The sequence below is a fragment of the Ursus maritimus genome, unplaced genomic scaffold (genome assembly GCF_017311325.1).
Source record: "Ursus maritimus isolate PB19 unplaced genomic scaffold, ASM1731132v1 scaffold_23, whole genome shotgun sequence".
Taxonomy (NCBI): domain Eukaryota; kingdom Metazoa; phylum Chordata; class Mammalia; order Carnivora; family Ursidae; genus Ursus; species Ursus maritimus.
In genome coordinates, this window is record NW_024424786.1 from 38,134,728 (window position 1) to 38,155,007 (window position 20,280).

Consider the following 20,280-nt stretch of genomic DNA (forward strand, 5'->3'; position numbering starts at 1 on the left):
AGCAAGGAGCCAGGTGTGGGGCTCAATCCCAGGACCCCGGATCAGGACCTGAGCCGAAGGCAGACGCTTAACTGACCTGAGTCACCCAGGCGCCCCTTACAAATGTTTTAATGGCTAAATAATCCTCTACTGTACGACTGTGCCATAAACCTACTTAAAAAAAACCCTCACCGAATACTTAACTGGCTCAATTATTCATTAGTATAAATAATGCCAACAAACCCTAGAGTTAAAAACCATTCCTTTCCCTCTTTCCAGATAAGGTTAAGTGGTGTGACCTGCCCAATGTTCCAATATAGCAAAGCAGAGGCTGCCCTTGAACCCTGGGTCCTACGTTCCTTCCTAAATATACAACAGAGACCTCCTCTGGGGAGCTTCCCCCTCAACCACCCTCAGAAAAGGGCCTGGGGATTTTTTCCTCACACCCTCCCCAACTGTTCCAACTTTATTATTTATGGCCACGTTGTATCCATTTCCCCCCAAATGAGGACAGGCTCTGAATGGCTCCTGAAACAAGTGTAGCTGGAAGGCCTTAAAAGAACTAGAACTGGGGTGCCTGAGTGGATCAGCTGGTTAAGTGTCCGCCTTTAGCTCAGGTCATGATCCCAGGGTCCTGGGATCGAGCCCCACATCTGGCTCCCTGCTCAGCGGGGAGTCTGCTTGCCCCTCTCCTTCTACCCCTCCCCTGCTTGTGCTCTCTCTGGCAAATAAATAAATCTTTAAAATAAATAAATAACTGGAACTAACTCTTGACAAGTAGCAGTCTTCATCTTTGAAGACATTACCTTTGTGACATTAAAAATCCTGGGGAAAATCATCTCGGCAGCCCAACAGAGCACCACGGTAATACAGCAAACTGGTATTAATCAATATTCCCAAAAGGATATTAAGTTTATTAAAGATTTTCAGTCTACTGGTGATTTATTTTTTGCCCAGAATATACAGACCTAATATATGTGAAAATCTCTAGCTAACAATTAACTGGGTCTCCGTTACAACAGCATATGTAACTCAGGTTATCGGAGCTTATATACACACCAAACCTCCTGCTCACTCCTGACCTGCTCCTGTGTTAGGTTCAAGGTCAATCACTTCAGTTCAAAAAGAAACGTATCTGTAACGAACAGCTGCATTTGCAGGTTTCCTTGGTCTGGTATGAAGTGCCTGGGCCTAAGAGCTACACTCCTTGCTCCCCAAATGGGGAAACAGCAGCTCCTACTGTGGCCATCTGGTGCTGGGATGCTCGCCATTTACAACTCTCCTCGCCCCTATTATGCCCACCAGCAGCACGCGCCTTCATGCTGGTTTATCCCATAAAAAACCATTACAAGGAGAGCCTGGGTGGCACAGTCAGTTAAGTGCCCGACTCTTGATTTCAACTCCTGACTTCTGCTCAGGTCACGATCTCAGGGTTGTGAGATCGAGCCTCATTTGAGCTCCGCACTCAATGGGGAACCTGTTCTCTCTCTCTCTCCCTCTGCCCCTTCCGCTGCTCACGCAGCCCCCCCCCCCAAATAAACAAAATCTTAAAAACAAACAAAAAAATACCATTACAAAACAGGGGAGGGTGAACCCTGTTGAACCCCAACTGACCAACTAGTGAAAGCCTGGATGGCTTTGGGAAAGGCAAATTGAGTGGGTAAGAAAAGCAGGGAGCAAGGAGAACTATGTGAAGCGGGTACAGACAAGACATGCTCATCATGCTTACAATTCTAACGAAATGCTAGGGCAGTCGCTGATGACTTGAGTACAGAACAGCCGGCAAGTACTAGATGCCCCACTTTTTTCACACCAAAAAGTTTTCTTTTACTATATTCTTTTCTTCCAAGAACCTCATCCTTTACCAAAAAGGCTGGCAGTGGATGGGGTGATGACCATCCCATCTACTTCCTTCTTTTCCTTCTTGAGGGGTTTAAGTCCTCCAATCTGGGAACAGTGAAGCAGACAGGCACTATGGAGTCATGGTCACCCTCCCTTCTCAGTGAGAATGTTTATACTGTCTGTTCATCAAAACAGTAAAAATACAGGGCGCCTGGGTGGCTCAGTCTGCCTTCAGCTCAGGTCATGATCCCAGGGTCCTGGGATCCAGGCCCACATCGGGCTCCCTGCTCATCGGGGGAGTCGGCTTCTCCCTCTCCCTCTGCCCCTCCCCCACTGCTTGTGGGTGCAAAAGCACCCTCTCAAATAAATAGAATCTTAAAAAAAAAATGTCACCCAATTCTTGAGGATAAACTCAAGAAGTTGGTTTCCTTGCAAACAAAACATCTTTCAATTCTACATGGACAACGTAAAACAGCCCTAGCTGTGTGAGGGGACCACACATAGGTAAAAACCGGCCTTCCTGAGTCCCATGCCCCCTATCCTCCACTAGCCTTACCTCTTGGGCAGGTGAGCAAAGGGGTCCTTGGCCTTCGGCTCGGCAGCCAGTGCCTGCTCACATTCATCCATCTCCTCCTCGGGAGCAGGGGCAGCAGCCTTCTTCTCCTCTTTCCGCTCAGCCTGGGGCTTCTGCTTCTCTTCCCGAGAACCTTTCTCTTTCCGTGGGGTGTCCTTTTTAGGCTGGCTCTCTGCAAACTTTTTAGCTGGTGCAGAGAAAGGGAGAGTAGTCAGTGTCCTGCCTCTTTCCCTACGCCTCTAAGCAGGCAGTGAGCAAGGTAATGGAGGAAAACCTCCGGAGGCGGCAACTAAGGCATCCAGGCCCTGCGCTGCTCTGCCATCAGCTCCCTGCACGTCCTGGAGCAAGAACACAACACCCGGCAACAAACACGTGCACCACAATTTCTGTACGTTAACATCAATGAGGGAAAATATGCGTACGTATAAAATATTAGTCACTACGTGGGGTACCCTACATTCTGTGGGTCCACATAACCCAAGAGCTTGATGGGAAATCAAGGGATTGAGACTGAGCAAACCAGCCCTGAGCCAGGCCACACACTCCTCTATTTCCACACACTTACCATCAAACTGGGCCATCTTCTCACAGAGTTTCACCTCCCCCAAGACAGCCCGGAACTGGGGCTGGTTAATGCAGGTGAGGAACCAGCGGTTGGTATTGGGGAAGGCCTGGCGGAAAGAAGGCTCCAGGACCTGTCAGAACATAAGGGTGAAAGCAAAGGAGAGGAGGTCTTGAGGGGTTTCAAGCCAGAGACCCTTGTTTCTTCCTACACCAAACTCCACCTTCCACTCAACCCGAGAGGACAAGCTGCCGAGAACACCATCTTACCCTGGAGGCTGCTCCCCATTTACCTTCCTCTTTTTCACAGTACAGTCCAACTTTCTGGAAACTTGATCCCATCTTTCATTTACTATAAATCTACTTGGTAGATATGTTTATATGGCACCTTACTCCTTTTACAAAACCATTTCACAGCTACACATTCTAATTTTTTAAATGTCATGTATCGGGCGCCTGAGTGGCTCAGTCAGTTAGGCGTCTGCCTTCAGCTCAGATCATGATCCCAGGGTCCTGGGATCGAACCCCTCATGGGGCTCCCTGCTCAGCAGGGAGTCTGCTTCTCCCTCTCCCTCTGCCCCCCACTCATGCTCTCTCTCGCTATCTCTTTCTCTCTCAAATACATAAATAAAACCTTAAAAAAAAAGTCACATGTCAATAAAACTAAAAACAAAGTTAGGGCAACATAGCTGCCAATTACTCATTTTGCCAAATAAACAAGATAACAAAAACTATCTACATTAACTACACGATATATATTTTTCTTTCACCAAACTTCAGAAACTAAAGAATATTCGGGAAAAAAAAAAAGTATTTCAGACTAACAAACAGTCCTTTAAACTAAACTTAGCTTCGTGACAAACTCATTTACCATCTTTTAGTTTGCTAGGATCTGAGGAAAAATAACCTTGTCACGGAGACGGACTAAAGCAGTCAGTTCTGTAGTACTGGCTCTGCAGTAAGTACTTGGGTTCAAATTCTCTGCCACCACTGACTAGCTACATGCCGCTGGTCCAGGTTCCACCTCTCACCATAGAGCAGGTGAAGACTAAGAGGATCCCTGCAAGGCCTCTGGAACAGGATCGGACACAAAGTAAGTGCTTTTGCCCCCAATTATTACACTACTGTTCTGGGCTAGTATCAGTCCAAGAGCTGCTGGGTGCCTGGGTGGCTCAAGTCAGTTGGGCCTCTCCCTTCGGCTCAGGTCATGATCCCAGGGTCCCAGGATGAAGTCTCGCGTCAGGCTCCTTGTTCAGAGGGGAACCTTCTTCTCCCTCTCCCTCTGCCATTCCCCCTGCTTGTGCGCGCGCGCTCTCTCTCTCTCTCACAAATAAATAAATAAATTTTAAATAAAAATTTTTTTCAAAAAACTTTAAAAAAGAGCTGCTGCTCTGCAACATGTCATTTCCTCTGACACAGGAACCTCAAGACTAATAACTACCTCGCCAGTTCTATAGCTTAGAGGAGAAAAAGAACTAAAGGAATTCTCTCTTCCTCTCTCACACACATACACATCCCCCTCCCTACAACTAGTAAGTAATGAAGCCAAGAATTGAACTTAGCCTGCCTCCAAAAGATCTTGATACTGAAGCTACCAGCCCTACCTCTGTCTTTACAACTAAGCACAAGCACTGCTGGGCCTCCCAAAAAAAACGGAAACAAACTAAGCATCTTCACTGCCAAACAGAAACTCAGGATACAGAATGTTACCAAACTTCTGAGGAGGAGGGAAAGCAGTCATGGCACTCAAACTTGGGACTCCTAGGGACTAGTTGTTAGCAGACACTCTCTCATATCCAAGTCCTCAGCAGAATACAGGGTAACCTGAAGACTCCACACTTCCCCCACCCTCTGCCAACCTGATTCATTATAAACGTCACCTGTTTATAGAGCCACAACAGGGTGCAGACAACTGTGATATCAGCCAGTGTCACACGTTCGCCCACCAGGAAAGTCCTTGTCTTCAAGTGAGCATCCAGTAGCCCCAGAATTCGCCTCACTTCCTCCTTTGCATTCTCTGTGGCCTAGTGATTTAAAATGTCAAAAACTTAATAGTGGGTACCCATCCCTTTCCCTGCTCCCCACCCCCAACAACAGAACCAAGGTAGCTATTTCACTTATTAAATTCTGGCTCATCCCCATCCTCCCTCAATGGAGTCAGATCCTAGGATCACTCCAAATGTATCACAAATGCAGCTCTCAAGGTCAAATTTCTTCATGGTGCAGTCTGGATTAATTTCCCACTCTACTGATCTCGTCCTTTATGTTTGGATTTTAGAAGGAACCTTAGAGGTCACCTGGTTTAACCACTCCCCTACCATTTGGTATAGCTTTTCTCACCACTCCACTGGGTCTGTGTGACAAAGAACCTAGATACCATTAACCACAGTGCTCCAAACTCACATGCCGAAGATGATGTCTTTTATTATCCACATATTCTTAGCATCTCCTTTTCTCAATCTATTTTATTTCTCACTCCCTGACACTCAGGAGCTGATGCCATCCCTGCCCTTGGCTTCTCCCCCAGTTCCAAGGCTTACCTGCTTGTTGTGGTGCATGATGCCCAAGGTGGGGAACACCCAGGTACTAGCTGGGGGCACTATGTCGCTATCAGCAAAGCTCACCCACTGCACCACCTGAGCTGCTGCCTCTGGAGTACTTCCCCGCAGCTCCTCATTGCTCACTGCAGAGTCAGAACACAAAGGTCAGAACTTTGGGGTCATGCCAACATCAATCCAAGTCCATGAAAATTCCTCTACTGTCCACTCCAGCTCACCCTCATCCTGTCCTACCTCCTTCATGCCAGATCTCCCCACTCCCACACCCACTGCAAATTACCATAGTAGGCAATGGCATTGCTCTCGAACACACAGAATCCATCGTCACCCTCAAATGCTGGAACCTGGGATAAAACAGTCAAAAGATAAGTAAAATTCAGAAAAATAAGTAAAATACTCAGTAATTTCTCACTAGCCAATCCCAGGAACTGAAATAATTTTGGATAAAAGTTCTTATATAAGGCTGACAACCCTTACTAAGCAGACTGTTGATACAAACTACTGGTACTATCTCTAACCCAGGAACCAGAAATATTTAAGTAACTTGGTATCCCTTACAATCTAAATTCATAAGCGAAACCCCAAAAATTTAGATATTATCAACCGTTTATATAAAATCCCTCAATCAAATAGGCAAAAGATCAAAAACCAAGTGTCCTATCTCTATGCTCTTGAAAGTGTGGTGGTGCTCCCACATACAGATACTTGCTGTATTTGCACCGAAAACAATCAAAACTCATTCTCTATCCCACAAACACAAAGAAACCTGTGAATTTTATAACAAGTCACTGAACAGCTCTGCATTATTTCTAACTACATGTAAACCTACACTTATCTCAAAATAAAAAGAATTTTAAATCACTGAAATGTAATAGAAAAAAAAAGTTATATGGAAAAGCTCCCCTTTAAAGATGGAGACCATCTTCAGAGTGAGACAATCTCAGGGCTCCTTGAGTTCTCAGGACCAAAGACCCCTCTCCACTTTCCTACTTACCTTGCCGGCAGGAAATTTACGGAGAAATTCGGGGGTGCGGTTGGTTTGGCCAAAGTGGAAGTGGGGTGGTGCGGAGAGCACGCGGACCTGAGCCCCGCTGTACTGAGCAGCAATGAGAGCCTTGAAGGCCCTCCAGTTTTCAGGATATGTGTACAGGGTCTATGGGAGAAAGGGGGAGGGGAGGGAATATTAACAAGTAAAAGGGTCCCAGTCCTAAATGTCACCTCCCAGGATAAATTCCCTGAGTTATTCCCCATCCGTTCAACTCATTTTTACTCGCTCTGGTGAACCAAGCTCTCTAGTATCTGTCATGTGTAATCAGAGTCCTCTGAAATACCGAAGACAGAACTACACACCAACTGCTAAATAAAGCTTGTTGACAGGTTTGACCTTCCCTAAGGACACCTCTAGAAGCATTCTCATCTCCTCAAATATATCGTCTAGAAACCTAGAACTTGTAGCTCTCTCAGACTCCACCTGCCGACACACACACACTCCTCCCTTCGCGAAGCCCTGGTTTCATTCATTGATGGTGAGCGAGTACCTGCCTACTCTACCGCCGAGCCACTCACCCCTTCCAAAGCGTCACCCTTGTCCCTCACACGCACCGACCATTTCCAAGTTCCCCTCAGAACAGCCAGAGAAACCGAATGGCATCTTTCCTTCCTAAATCAACTCCTTCTCCCCACAGAACCACTCCTACTTGTCACGCGTACCGTCCCTCCGGTCCTGTCCCGCAGTGAGTTCCCCGGCGTTGCCTTCTCCTTCTATTAGCCTGGCCAGCACGGTCTGCCTCCACCGTCCGGAGAGTCCTCCCTCTCCCAAACCTCCCCGCGGGACGACCCTTAACCGGAGACAGCCGTACCTGCCCACAAAGACCCTCCTCTTCACTCCGTCCCTGCTGTTGCCCCACAAAACGGTCGCAAAAGTTCTGTCAACCTGCCCGGATCCCACGTCTCGAGGCGGCAATGAACCCGAACCCCTTTCTCAGGCCCCGGACGGCCGGGATCCGATATCTCTATTCTCCTCTACCCGAGACCCTTCCACCTCTTTGGCCTCCAAGAGTCCCAGCCTCAGTTCCCCTCCGGGGCCTGGAAGCCTTGCTCTCCAACAGTACGGTCTCTAGACCCCGAATCACTTCCCCACTCGCCTCCAGAACTCCTCTGACGCCGCAGGGTCCTACTCGGGCAGAGGATGGCGTCGGATACGGTGACCTGGCTCGCCGGAGCCGGCAAACTTACCCCAGCCGCCATGGTGATTCCGCAGAGAAAGGGGGTGGGGCTCTCGGCGCTGCCGCAAAGTAAGCCGTCAGGGAGAGAAGGGGAGGAAGGGGAGAGCCGTGGAGAAACAGCAGCCGCAAAGCGAGGACGGCACAGAAGGCATACGCACGACAGTTCGGTATCCCGCGGCGGCTGAATTGGAAAAAGAAAAGGGGTGGGGCCTGCTGGTCGGCTAGGAGAAAGCTCGCGCCTGCGCAGTGGGACTCTTGGCTGGCCCGCCCCTCAGGCTTGGCCAATCCGAGTCCCGACGTGGAGGTTGAAGGCGCGGAGGGTAAACTGTGAGAACAAGCTGGAAAACCTCCCCTTGTCTGCGACGTGGCACAGCTGCCAACTCCGCGCCGCGCCGGCTCCCAGAGGCGTGCCGCTCCAGCTCCGGAACCCGCGGTGACTTGACGGAGATCCTGCCAGGCCCCTAACATCGGGACTGTGGGACACTCACAGGAGCGGAAACAAGTCCTGCGTGGATAAGTCCCATTTGTTCCCGCTCTGGTTTTTTTTTTTTTTAGAGAGGATTAATATCTAACCAGAGCCTAAGTCAGACATGCTGCCAAAGTGAGGTTTCCTCGCGTTAAACCACCCTGCGGCTCCGCGATGCAGTCGCTGGTGCCGGGCCTGCAGCAGGCGAGGGCCGAAGGAGAACACGGCGGATCCCTTCCGCCCATCACCCTGTAGGGGATGCCAGTTTACCCAGGATGGGCTGCCCTTTACCCACGCTCAGGTCGGAAAGTGTTTTCCCCATTTTAACCAGAACAGGATGAATTCGGTTAAGTAAGAGAGTGGGCGAAGATGCCTGAACCCCAGTTTCAGGCCATCACCATATAAATCCCAGAGGCAAGGTGAATGTGGCGGCAAACTTAGTTCTTCCTCCAGGTACTGGCCAAGCCACCCACCCGGCACTCCATCCTTCAGGAACCCTACTGAGCGGGCTCCGGGTGCAGGGATACGCCATCGCAGGCAGGTTGTGATAAACGGTAGTAAGGAAGACAGGCTGAGACCTATTTTAGGGTAGCCAAAGACACGTCTGAGGAAAGGCACTAAGGTCTGGGGAGGGGAAGTACCGGGTGGAAGGCAGATTACTACCAGGTGGAAATTAGAGGAAACTGTAGTGTTCATGAAACTAGCAGCTTTATTGCCCCTCAGGGTCCCCGTCTTCACTTGAGGAGGTTCCGAAGTGCTTGAGGGAGGAAAACCTGTAGGAAATGATGGAGGTCAGGGAACAGGCCTTGAGAATCCTGGATTGGAGTCACAGTCAGAGTCTGGTTGACCTGGGAGGCAGATGCCACAAAGGTCAGGAGCGGCTCAGCCTCTGGCCGCTGTGCAGCACTGCTCAGTCCTCTCAGCTCCCGGGTGACCTGAGCCTCAACCGCCAGCCATTCTGCAGTGCCAGCACCGCCTCTGCCCCTCTCCTTGGTTTGCTGCTGCAGGCGTCGCCGGGCCCGCCGCCGCCCCTGCCACACTCGGTGCCACAGGGCACAGCGCCAGCTCACTGAGGAGAGCGACACCACCCTCCCTGTCTCACCCCTAGATCCTGCTCTGGCTGCCTCGGGTCCTTTGGGCCCCTGCTCTGCCAGTGCCGCATGGCCTGACTGCCCCTCTTCTCCAGTGGCTAGCTGCTCTCTGGGCATGTGGGGTGGCTCCCCTGGCCGCCCCGGGCTCTGCACCCAGTCCTGCATCATCTCTCCAACCTCTACAACCATTTCCTCCACCCCATCTTCACTGTGGTCCCCAATATATCCCTGCTGCTCCTCCTGCCCCTCCTCACAGCTTTTTTCCTCTCCATCTAGTTTCAATCTTTTGTTTGTCCCTCCCTGAGGAGACTCCTCAGGTCCCCCTCTGTCTGACCGCAGTCTCTTGGTTCCCTGTTCTATATGGCACCCCAATGCTTCCCTTAACACCTGGGCCAGGGCAGCAGTGAGCTGGGTGAAGGGAGCGGGGGGTAAGGGGATGGGTGTTGCAGACAGCAAGGAACTAGGGGAGCTGGGCTGCAGAAGGGGGAGCAGCCCCCAGTCCCGACCCCGGGAGGAACGGCGCTGGTACTGGAGGCTTCGGCAGTAATTGGCTGCCGCTCGGCAGCTGTTCTGTAGCCGCCCAGCTACCCGGCTGGTCACATTGGCTGCCACATTGTGACTCAGGTCAAAGGGGTCCTGGAGATTCATGGGGCCAAGGCGCAGACCCTCCCAGCGATTAGAGGGCAGGTCCCCTGCCACAGGCAGTGCCTGACCCTCCCGCAGGGACAGCAGTGAGCCACGAAGATCCCAACAAGAGACGCAGGAGAAGAACTGGGCTAGCAGAGAACCTGGAGGAGGAGGAAGACCAGGCAGAAGGGGTTACTTAGAGGCCAGAACCAAGTCAGGCCTGCACTACAGGCATTCTCTTGGACTTTCTTTTCCCTTCCAAGTAGCTCAGAAGAATGTCAGAAGCCAGACTCCTCTGACCTCTATATAAACAAGAGGTCCAGCCTGTCTCCCCATGTCCCGAGCAACGTCCTTCCCCAGATGCTGTTCCTTCCCCTCACTAGCAGTGTAACCTTGAGCAAGCCACTTAATTGTTCCAAAGCGTGGTTTCTTCATCTGTAAAATGGTATTAACGATACTAGCTATCCCACGAGGTTGCTATGAGAACCATGCCCGGCAAATAAATAGTAACTGATGGATATAACCTACAGTTGTGATTAACATCATTTATTAATCCTCTACCGTGCTCCCCAAACTCACTGAGGGGCTCCTTATTGGTGCTGGGCTCCAGTCCTGAGGCATCCCTGGGGAAACTACAGTCCCAGCCATCCACCTCCACCTGCTCGCCCTCACCTGTGAAAGGAAGTAAGGTGAGGGTCAGCTCGGAAGCAGGAGGATTGGGAATGACAGCAGATATCTCATTCCTGGGGTAGCTTAGTGCGTCTAAATGAAACAAAGAGGAGGAAAGCCAAAGCTAACAGGATAAAGAGGGTGGAGGCCAGACCGCTGTACCTGCTTTCTGGGTGAGCTGGGACACAGTAGGCAACACAGGAGGGTCCCTGGTCTGAAGGAAATAGATCACGAGCAAGGTCAGGGCGTAGTTACTGAGGAGGGGGCCACTTCCTGGGTAAACAATATTTCCGGTTAGATTGGAGGTGCATCTAACACCCTGGTTGGTTCTCTCAACCCTGGTTCCTGTACCTTCCTCCCCTCCCCCCCTGAGGCCCCCCCTTTCCCCAACACCAGCTCAACCCCAAGTGTGTCCTGATTCATTCTCACCCGACAGCCCTCGACCCTGAGCCCAGCAGCGGAGGGTGTACACGAGGGGCCGAACTCGCCCATCCAGCTCAGAGCAGAGACTCAGGAAGCGAGAGTTATGAAGGGCCAGCCTGGAACAAAGACAAAGGTGTCAGTGCTAGAGACCCTCTGAACCTATCACCCCAGCTCTTATTCCAGGCTTGCAGAACAGGGGGCCAGATGGAATGAGGCCAAAAGAGCATTTCCCAAGTGTTTGCTGACACGGTCATGTGAAGGGGCATGCAAAGAAAGGGCATGCAAAAGGATGTCACATGTGTTCGGGGAAACACTACATTCTATATGCCAGTCCTGGATAGAATATTCATCCCGGAGAGGATATTCTAGAAGAGTTTTGTTACATGACTGCTCAATGCCTTTCATATGCAAAGAAACAAAGACTGGAAGGGAGGGAGAGGAAGTGGGGAAGAGGGTGAGAAGGGAGAAAATGATTTGCATTTAACTTAGCATTTCCCAAACTTATTCAACCCTGGAACTCTTTTCTTAAATCCCCTAAAAACAGTATTCCAAGGAACACACTTTACATCCATGAAAATGGATGCCAGACAGGAGACAAATGGCAGAAAGAGGGACGGGACCCAACAAGGATAACCTCGAGGCTCAGCAAGTACAGGAGCTTCCCACACGAGGGCTCCCTCCTCACCCACCCCAGAAGGCTCGGCTGGCCTTCCCCAACCACCCTCTTAAACAAAGGTACCGGTTACTGAGGGAGACGTCACCGTGAAGACCTGAAGGCCGATGGCAAAACTTGACCACAGGGCGTCGGGCAGAGGGCACAGTTTGGACTCGGTACACCCCAGGGACACAGCCCCGAAGAATGGATCCCACCAACTCCAGCATGGCTACCCCCTCTGTTTTCTCCCCCCTCAGGGCCTCTGCTAGTTCCAGGGCCTTCCCCAGGTCCCCCTCTCCCCGGTCCTCCTGCAACGGGGAGGCTGGAGGCAGGGACTGGGGAGAGGCGAGGGTCTCAGAGGCCAAAGCAGAGTCCGGAGTCTGGGGTGCCAGGGAAGAGGAAGGAGTTTCAAAATCCAGGGCTTCTGAGTCTTGGGGAGAAGGAGGCTGTGAGTCTGGAGGGGAAGCCAGGGTACAGGCCAGGGCTTGAGGATCCAGTGGTGATGCAAGGGCTGAGTCCAAAGATGGAGACTCTGGGGCCTTTGGGGCTGGCTGTGGATAGAAATGGGCTCAGTGAATATTTGCCTCTCCTGCTGCCCCCATCCGGGCAACACTCCCCGGGATATATCTACTACTGCTTACGTGCCAGGTCCCATCCCAAGGGTTTTATATATATTAACTCAGTTAATCCTCACAACCTCTTTTTAAAATTAAAAATAACTTTTACTACCACAAAATAAATGGTCTGTATTCTACCAAGATGTCACTGTCATGAAAGACAGAAGACGGCAGAGGAACTGTAAAGACGACGGAGGGGCCAACACTAGCGTGCTGGTGGGCAGCTGATGAATGCACGGGATGGGCCGCAGACTACAACCTTATAACATCTGACACCTGCACCAGGTAACGCAACCGTCCTGCTAATGGTACCGCAGCTGTACCCGAGGATGCCTCTGTGTCTCCCTAATAGACACTGGACTATTATGGGCATCATGTACGCACCCTGCTCTCAAAAGATTCTGAAATTATAAAGTGTGTGTGCGCGTGTGTGTCTATATGTGGGGAAAGAGAAAAAAAAGACTGATAAAACAAATTTATTTTTTAAATAACCCTGTATGTGTGGCGGCTGGATGGCTCAGTCGGTTAAGCATCTGATTCTTGGTTTCGGCTCAGGTCATGATCTCAGGGTTGTGAGACTGAGCCCCACATCCGGCTCTGCACTCAGTGTGGAGTCTGCTTGAGATTCTCTCCCTCTCTCTCTCCCCCTCCCTCCACTGGAGCTCAATCTCTCTCTCTCTCAAATAAATAAATAAATAAAATCTTTAAAATAACCCTTTTTGTAAAGTAGGGAGTATATGAAAGCTGTACTTTTTGCTCAATTTTGCTGTGAACCTAAAACTACTCTAAAAAACAAAGCCTATTAAAAAAATACTAACGACCCTTTCCTATTTCAAAAGCAGAATCTGTACATTAGATGTTAGAAAATACAGATAAGTAAAAACATAACCCCAAAATTATGTTATTGTAAGTCCTTTCATATATTTTTTTCCAAATACAATATTATATACACCATTTTGAAATCTGGTTTTTTCCTGTTACAAATGCCATGTGTCCTGTGTCAATTCATATTCATCCTATCTAATACCCATCTAATACTTTCACATTTCTCCAACTGCAATAACCCTCTCAGGTTCCATTACCCCATTTTACAAATGACTAACTAAGGCATGAGAGAGATGGTGCTTGCCCAGAGTCCCATGACCATCCCCACTGACTCTTCCCAGCTGCCTCCCCAGTCACTCACCTGGGACTCTTCCAAGTCACCCAGATCCAGGAAGAGGTCAAGATCACAGCCATGGACATCAAAACTGTTTATGGAAGAGCCAAAAGGATGGACCACACAGCCTGGATGCCGAGCAGAAAACAAAGGTCAAGTGACATGAGAGAGGAGTATGGGGTAGAAGAACACAGTGGGCCACGAAGAAGGAAGCACAGCCAAATAAACGTCTCTGGCTGAGGGAGAACCCGGGGGTGCAGACTGGGGATGGGGGAGGGAGGGGAGGGAGGGCTCCGACATGGGAAGGGAAGGGACTCACCAGGGAAGAACTCTGTGAAGACCTCCTGCATCAGGGCCACCACGAGGCTCCGAAGCTGCCGCTCAGCCTCAGACAACTCCCTCAGCCCCACGAGCTTCACCATTTGTGCGCCCACATCAGGGGCCTCAGCTAGTGCTTTGGCCAGCTGGTGACTGTCAGGGGCAGCTCCTTTGGGGGATTTGGAGGCTGGGCTCTGGAACTCTTTCTGCTCCCGTGGGCGGACCCGCAGGCGATGTCCTCCCAGGGTGTGCTGAGGCTGTGACAAGACAGCTTCCCGGGTCCCGACGTCTCTCATCTCCACGATAGCAAACACCCCCTGGCAAACCACAACAGGGGCAGGGATCACGGTTTTGGAATAAAAAATCCAAACACATGGTTTGACAGTGGGTGACATTCTTTGAAAAGGGGACCACCCTATAAATTGAGAATATCTGCCTAATGTTTCTGGAACAGGGAACATATTTAGAAAAACAATTCTCTCCCTCACTCCCATCCCACACATTTTACTCTCATCCCAGTCTGCCTCTGAAAATCCCGTGTTACTTATTCCATTCTCCTTTACTCTTGTCAATGACATGATTTCACTGCTTATACTCTGATGCATCCCCTAACTTTTCCTTTTAACTTAATTAGACCTTTTATTTAGAATCCATATAATGAACTGTGCTAGGTGGAAATATAAACATACCCTACCTTGAACAGACTTCCTATTTAGAAATAACAGCAACATGACAGTGTGATGCTATGATCTGGTTGAGTTCCACGATATTCACTGGGCTATATATATTTTAAGGCAGAATGTTAGCAGGAGCAGGAAAAATGACTGCCTCAGGGCAAAAGTCCATATTCTTTTACATTCTCTTCAGTAGTAAAGATAGAACCTCATCCTACTTTTAACAATGTATGCTACAATAACCAAGACAGTGGGATACTGGGATGCCCGGTTGGCTCAGTCCCTGGAGCCTGTGACTCTTGATCTCAGGATCCTAGTTTGAGCCCCACACTGGGTGTAGAGGTTACTTAAAAAAAAAGGAAAAGAAGAAAAAGAAAAAAGACACATTGGTACTGGCACAAAGACAGTCATTCAGATGAAGAAAATGAGACGAAGACTCCAGAAATTAAACCCATACCTCTATGGTCAACTGATTGTCAACGAAGTTGTCAAGACCATTCAATGAGGAAAAAATAGTCTTCCCAACACATGGTGCTGGGACAACTGGATAGCCACATGTAAAAGAATGATACTGGACCCCTACCTTACACCATATAAAAAAGTTAATGAGGGGGGGCAGGGGGGAGCAGCGTCACCAGCACACAGGCCTGACTCACACATGAGGAGAGATAAAACATTCTGAAAGGATGGGTGCAGAACCTTGTAAATACACTAACAACTCCTGAATTGTATACTTTAAAAGTGTGAAATTTATGCTCTGTAAGTCACACCTCAATCGAAAATACAAGCAGTGGGGCGGGGGCGAAGGGGGGGTACCCTTCCTACCCTCACTTCCACCCCATGCCAAACATGGCAAGGAACCGTAGTGAAACCAAGGAGAAAGGCAGCCACCTGGACCTGCCCACGCCAATCTTTTGACTCTGAGGAATCACACTACTCACAGACTGCAGTTCAACACCAAGTATGCAATCAAAGCCCCAGCTGGAAATTAGGTGTCTCTTTGCCTGGCCTTGTCTTTGAGCGCACATTTCTCTCAAGAAACTAAAACTCCGAGAAGTTAAATAACTTGTGACTGCCTCCACGTAAGGGCTTAATCCCTCAAATCTCCAACTTCCCAGTGATGCTGTCAATCAAGGAAACCTTGTGGAAATGAATGAGATATTGTATATAAACCACTTAGCACATGACTGGGGTGTGATAATTGCTCAATAAAAATTTTAGTCATTATTGTCAAAATAATTAGAAGCCTCAGAAACGTGAGGTTTAAGTTCAGAAAAAAGGTCATTCTCGACAATTCAAATAAACACGAACAAAAACGGAGATACTGAGTTTTCTGAAAAAGGAATCTGGGGCAGACACTGCCAACTGCCTTCCCAATATACATTCTCCCTTTCTTTCTTGCTAACAGCATCCCAATTCTTGTTCAGAAGGGCAAGGTGTCCAGCTAAAAAACTTCATTTCCCAGGCTTGCCTGCAGCTAGGCGTAACCATGTGATAGAATTCAGGCCAATGAGCTATACGGAGAAGTCTAATGAAGAGGCCCTGGGAAAGATACTTTCCTGAAAAATAAAGAAAAGCAGGGGAAGACAGTCAGACTCAGCTGGCACTAGCCTTTCATACTCTGTCCTTCAGCCTGCCCCTTTCTCTTACCTGAAGATGTGCAACCAGCATTATCGTAACCAGAAAGGGAGAGCCACGTGCCAGTAACGACAGAGCAGGAAAACAGTAAAGTGCTGGACTGCCCAGGTCTGGACTTCTTGTCAAAGAGAACAATTAAACCTCTTTTGTTAAAGCCCCTGTGGGTCAGTTACCGAACATCTCTAAGAAAAATACACCCCAGCCCATCCTAAGAGAAGACATGGGCTGCCAAAGCCATTCAGGATCACCTAAGCCACGCCCACAAAACCAGAGAGCAATCTCGGAGCTACGATATGACGACACAACACAGCTGGACAACAGTGAACGTTTTCGAAGGACTAAAGAGAAACTGACAAAAGGCCTGCCTGGAAGACAAAAAGGACTACAAAGAACAAGCTTCTTTGTCTAGCACTGTCCAGAAGACAGGGTATTTTGACCAGCTAATTTTAGTACCTCTCACTGTAAGTTAATGAACTGCTAGCTGGTTTATAAAGCAGTCTCTTGTGGGGTTAGGACAGCTCTCCTGATGGTGTGCTCTTAAAGCACCTACTTCATTGTAATTACGCACTTAATTGTCTACTTTATTCACGAGACTACAAACTCTGCGCCTGCACGGGCCACATCTATCCTATTTACTATTGAAAATGCAGCTCTGGGGCGCCTGGGTGGCTCAGTCGGTGAAGTGTCTGCCTTCAGCTGAGGTCATGATCCCAGGGTCCTGGGATCAAGCCCCGCATCAGGCTCTCTGCTCAGTGGGGAATCTGCTTCTCCCTCCGTGTTCTGCCTCTCTCTCTCTCTCTCTCTCAAATAAATAAGTAAAATCTGAAAAAAAGAAAAAGGAAATGCAGCTCTGAGGCACCTGGGTGGCGCAGTTAGTTAAGCATCCGACTCTTGGTTTCAGCTCAGGTCGTGATCTCAGGGTTGTGAGATCGAGCTCTGTGTCAGGCTCCATGCTCAGTGTGGAGTCTGCTTGAGATTCTCTCTCCCTCTCTCTCTCTTTCCCTGTCTCTCAAATAAATAAATCTTTAAAAAAAAAAAAAATGCAGCTCTACACACAGTGCCTAGTACAAAGTCAACAGTTAGTATTTGGCAAATAAAATGAAGAGTGACTGACTAAATTAATGACCAACAAGTCCACCAGTGACGAACTCTAGTGAACTGATAAAATCCAAGAAGGAGCCGGGGAGGTGGGAGAGTTGCCGGTGGGGGGGGGGGGCCACGGGGGGATGCTGGAGGAGGCTCACAAAGCTGGCCTGGCCCAAGTATTGTGGTATCCATCAAGGACAACCCATATAAGGCACCAGCTGAAACAGGAATGCTGGTTTCTCTCTCATTTCGTTTTGTATGTGGCACACCTGACTCATTCTTTACCACAAGAGCCATTTACTCTACCTTGTCCTTGTCCATGACAACACTGGCCACGGGTCCAAATGCCTGGAAGTACTGAGTGAGTTGAGCAGAATCCACATCCCGGGGAAAGCCACTGACAAACACGCTTCGAAGTCCCTGGGCCTTTCGGGTAGCTCGTAGTTCTACCAGGTGCCGGTGCTTCCGGCCCCCCAAGTGGGCATCTAGGCTGGGTCCTGCAAAGATAAACATAAAACAAAAACATCCAAATCACTCTTCAGTGTACTTACCCCCTGACTTTACCTAAATGCACTCCTAAATCCTACTAATCCTTCCAAGCCACAGAAAAGTGTGACCTTTGAATATACAAAGTCCTGGCTCTTGTCACCTTCCTCTCTTGTCCATGTGTCTATATAAGGTATTCTAAATGGTTTCCAGGAGAACTAGCTACAAGTTTTTCTTAAACCACCTGTAAGTGCTAGGTAGAGCAACACCTGCAAATTGTTAAAAAAAAAAAAAAATTAACAGGAGACTTATCCAGGTCATATACAGAAGAACTAAATAAAGTAGGACCCTAGACTATTCCCTCAAGGATGGTCTCTAGGTATGGTACAGAGATTGCAAGTGCAAGATTTGAGGTCATGCTACCCAGGTTTAAATCCCAGGTCTGGCAAACTGTGTGAGATCTTGGGCAAGTTACTTAACCTCTCTGTGCATCAGTTTCATGGGACACAAAATGAAGATATTAATAGTACTTACCACACGGGTATTATGCAAAATAGAATACCTGGCACAGTCTGCTACATGTTGAACATGCGAAAAGTTAGTAATTATTATTTTTATTAAATTCTGGGTCATCTGTTTGTTGTCACCAATATATATGTGGGGCCAGAGAAGACTATGCTAGATTTTTGGCTTGCCCTATGGGACAAATAGTGATAATGCCATTCACAAAGAAAAAGAACAGAAGATCCTGTTTAGGGAAGATCATGATTCCAGACTTCAGAAGTGGAATTTGAGGGTGTCCGCGTGGCTCAGTCGGTTATGCATCTGCCTTCGGCTCAGGTAAAGATCCCGGGGTCCTGGGATCAAGTCCCGCATCAGGCTCAGAGCCTGCTACTCCCTCCGCCCTCCCCCCCCCCCACTTGTGCGCACTCTCTCTCTAAAATAAATAAAACCTTCAAAAAAAAAAAAAGTGGAATTTGAGGTTTCATGGAGTCCCCTGCGCTGTCATACAAGAAGCCTGTCTACTTTGCCAAACCCATCTCCTAGTCATGCATGCCATGCTCCTTTGTCCATCTCTGCCTTTGGGTAGCTCCTCTGTAGGGCTTCCGTGAGTTAATTACTATTTTCTCTGTGATCCTACAGCTCTCCAAACATATCTATTGAGCACTGGAATTCTCTCAACCTCTCGCGGTTAACTCCTTCATCTCTGAATCCCCTCACCCCACGCGAGAGCCCAGCAGAGTACCAGACACAAAGGTGGCGTCCAACAGATGACCGTTAAAGAGGGAATAAGATCATGAAACTTTCGTTGTGGAGATTTCTGATACTAGGAAGGAGGGGGTAAGGTGGTGGGACTTTCGCCACTCTCCAATCCCTTCGTACAGGCGGAGTGAAAACGGAGGTGAGTGACCCTACCAACCGACTTGACAAGAACTATGACCTATACACCTTTTCGCTAGGACCCAAAGACGAGAACTCACAACCACCCCCTCACAAGCCACCGCTTACGGTTGGCTGTAGTAACGTGGCAGAGGCAGCAGCGGAAACCCCCACGGGGCAGCGATTGGACATCCGAATCCACTGCCGCCATCGCGACTCTCCAGTACCGACAACACACAAGCACTTCGGCCACCAACCGGAACTCACGCCTACAAATCGCAACGCGCTTGGAAGCAACTTCCGCCAGCCCGATAGGAAGTGACGTACACCGACCAAGTGCGCAGGCACACTCCTCGGGAAACTGAGCTCCTCCGATTCAGGGTTCCGTTTCCACCCCGCATTAAATCTCTTCCACCAGCTTCAGGAAAAGCCGCCCGTCTTTGAGACTTATCTGCATGCTGTAAGCCGATTGGTGCTCTCTGAGCCATTCAGGCGTTGATTGGCCCCAAGGTTCATGAATATTCATGAAGGCGGCCACAAAAGCCGGCACCGGGGCCCTTTGAAGTCAACGGGCTGTTTCCTTGCCGGTTGCTTCGGTTTACGCTGTAGGTACCTTCCCTCTAGGGGCTATAGGGACCCGCGGTGCTCCATCCTCAAACCCGTATTTACCGGGCGAATAAAGGCGGAGGATGAGCAGACTTAAGCTCAAGCCTGTCCCTGGACTCCCGAGGCCCGAGTTCCGTAGAGCCGCTACTCTCTCCCTCTGCCCTCGGTCCTCCCCGCAAATGGATGTTCTGCGACCACTTCCCAGCCCTGGTCGGGGAGCTCTGCCCCCACTGGGCACCTCCCAGACTCCACTCAGCCACAGCCAGATCGCTGCGGCTCCGTGAGTCAGGCTTTCCTTCCCCAAGAGTGGGCTGCGTGGAGTGTAGCCATGAGGCCAGAGCCACCGGCCCACTTCAAGGCATGCCGTGGGACCTACTATGCCTTCAAGGCAGCAGAGTGAAGACATTGTTGGGAGAAAATGCTGCTGTCCCAAAAGCGGTATAGTGGTCAATTCCTCCCGATACTGCCCAGGTGTAAGCTCGGAATGGGGAGAGTGAAGGAGCTGGGGAGGCCCGAGGGGCAGAAAACAGGAGATGGAGACGACTGTCAGACGGGCTAAGTAGCCCCTGCTGTGGTTACCGGCCCACGGCTTTGGACTGTGGAAAGCACACTGGACCTGAGGCAGGCATCAGGAGATCTGTAACCT

The 20,280-nt window shown here is 49.5% G+C and overlaps 2 protein-coding genes across 2 annotated transcripts in view; both read right to left on the bottom strand.

Moving 5' to 3' along the window:
• Positions 1-7,893, bottom strand: part of EEF1G (eukaryotic translation elongation factor 1 gamma) — a 9,904-nt gene extending 2,011 nt beyond the window's left edge. Inside the window, exons 1-7 of the mRNA XM_008707500.2 lie at positions 7,750-7,893; positions 6,509-6,667; positions 5,795-5,858; positions 5,497-5,639; positions 4,837-4,980; positions 2,961-3,090; positions 2,378-2,582 (exon numbers count right to left, since the gene is read on the bottom strand). Of these exons, the coding sequence (XP_008705722.1) occupies positions 2,378-2,582; positions 2,961-3,090; positions 4,837-4,980; positions 5,497-5,639; positions 5,795-5,858; positions 6,509-6,667; positions 7,750-7,761 (857 nt within the window). The 5' untranslated portion in view covers positions 7,762-7,893. The remainder of the gene's footprint in view (positions 1-2,377; positions 2,583-2,960; positions 3,091-4,836; positions 4,981-5,496; positions 5,640-5,794; positions 5,859-6,508; positions 6,668-7,749) is intronic.
• A 1,003-nt stretch (positions 7,894-8,896) lies between these two features.
• Positions 8,897-19,399, bottom strand: TUT1 (terminal uridylyl transferase 1, U6 snRNA-specific). Its single transcript, XM_008707501.2, has 9 exons — positions 19,158-19,399; positions 17,469-17,659; positions 13,766-14,081; positions 13,474-13,574; positions 11,755-12,221; positions 11,022-11,131; positions 10,755-10,865; positions 10,503-10,595; positions 8,897-10,084 (listed from the first exon to the last, which is right to left on the bottom strand). The coding sequence occupies exons 1-9, from the start codon at positions 19,237-19,239 to the stop codon at positions 8,940-8,942; spliced, it is 2,616 nt and encodes an 871-aa protein (XP_008705723.2). The 5' UTR covers positions 19,240-19,399; the 3' UTR covers positions 8,897-8,939.
• Positions 19,400-20,280: the final 881 nt, after the last annotated feature.

What these genes read in the sequence shown, in the direction of transcription:
- TUT1 (XM_008707501.2), bottom strand. Translation starts at nt 19,239, where the DNA reads ATGGCGGCAGTGGATTCGGATGTCCAATCGCTGCCCCGTGGGGGTTTC. An exon ending in TTGTCATGGACAAGGACAAG is followed by an intron (nt 14,082 to 17,468) that starts GTAGAGTAAATG and finishes GTGGTTTGCCAG; the next exon opens with GGGGTGTTTGCTATCGTGGA. An exon ending in GACGTCTCCCTCAGTAACCG is followed by an intron (nt 11,132 to 11,754) that starts GTACCTTTGTTT and finishes TCTTTGTTCCAG; the next exon opens with GCTGGCCCTTCATAACTCTC.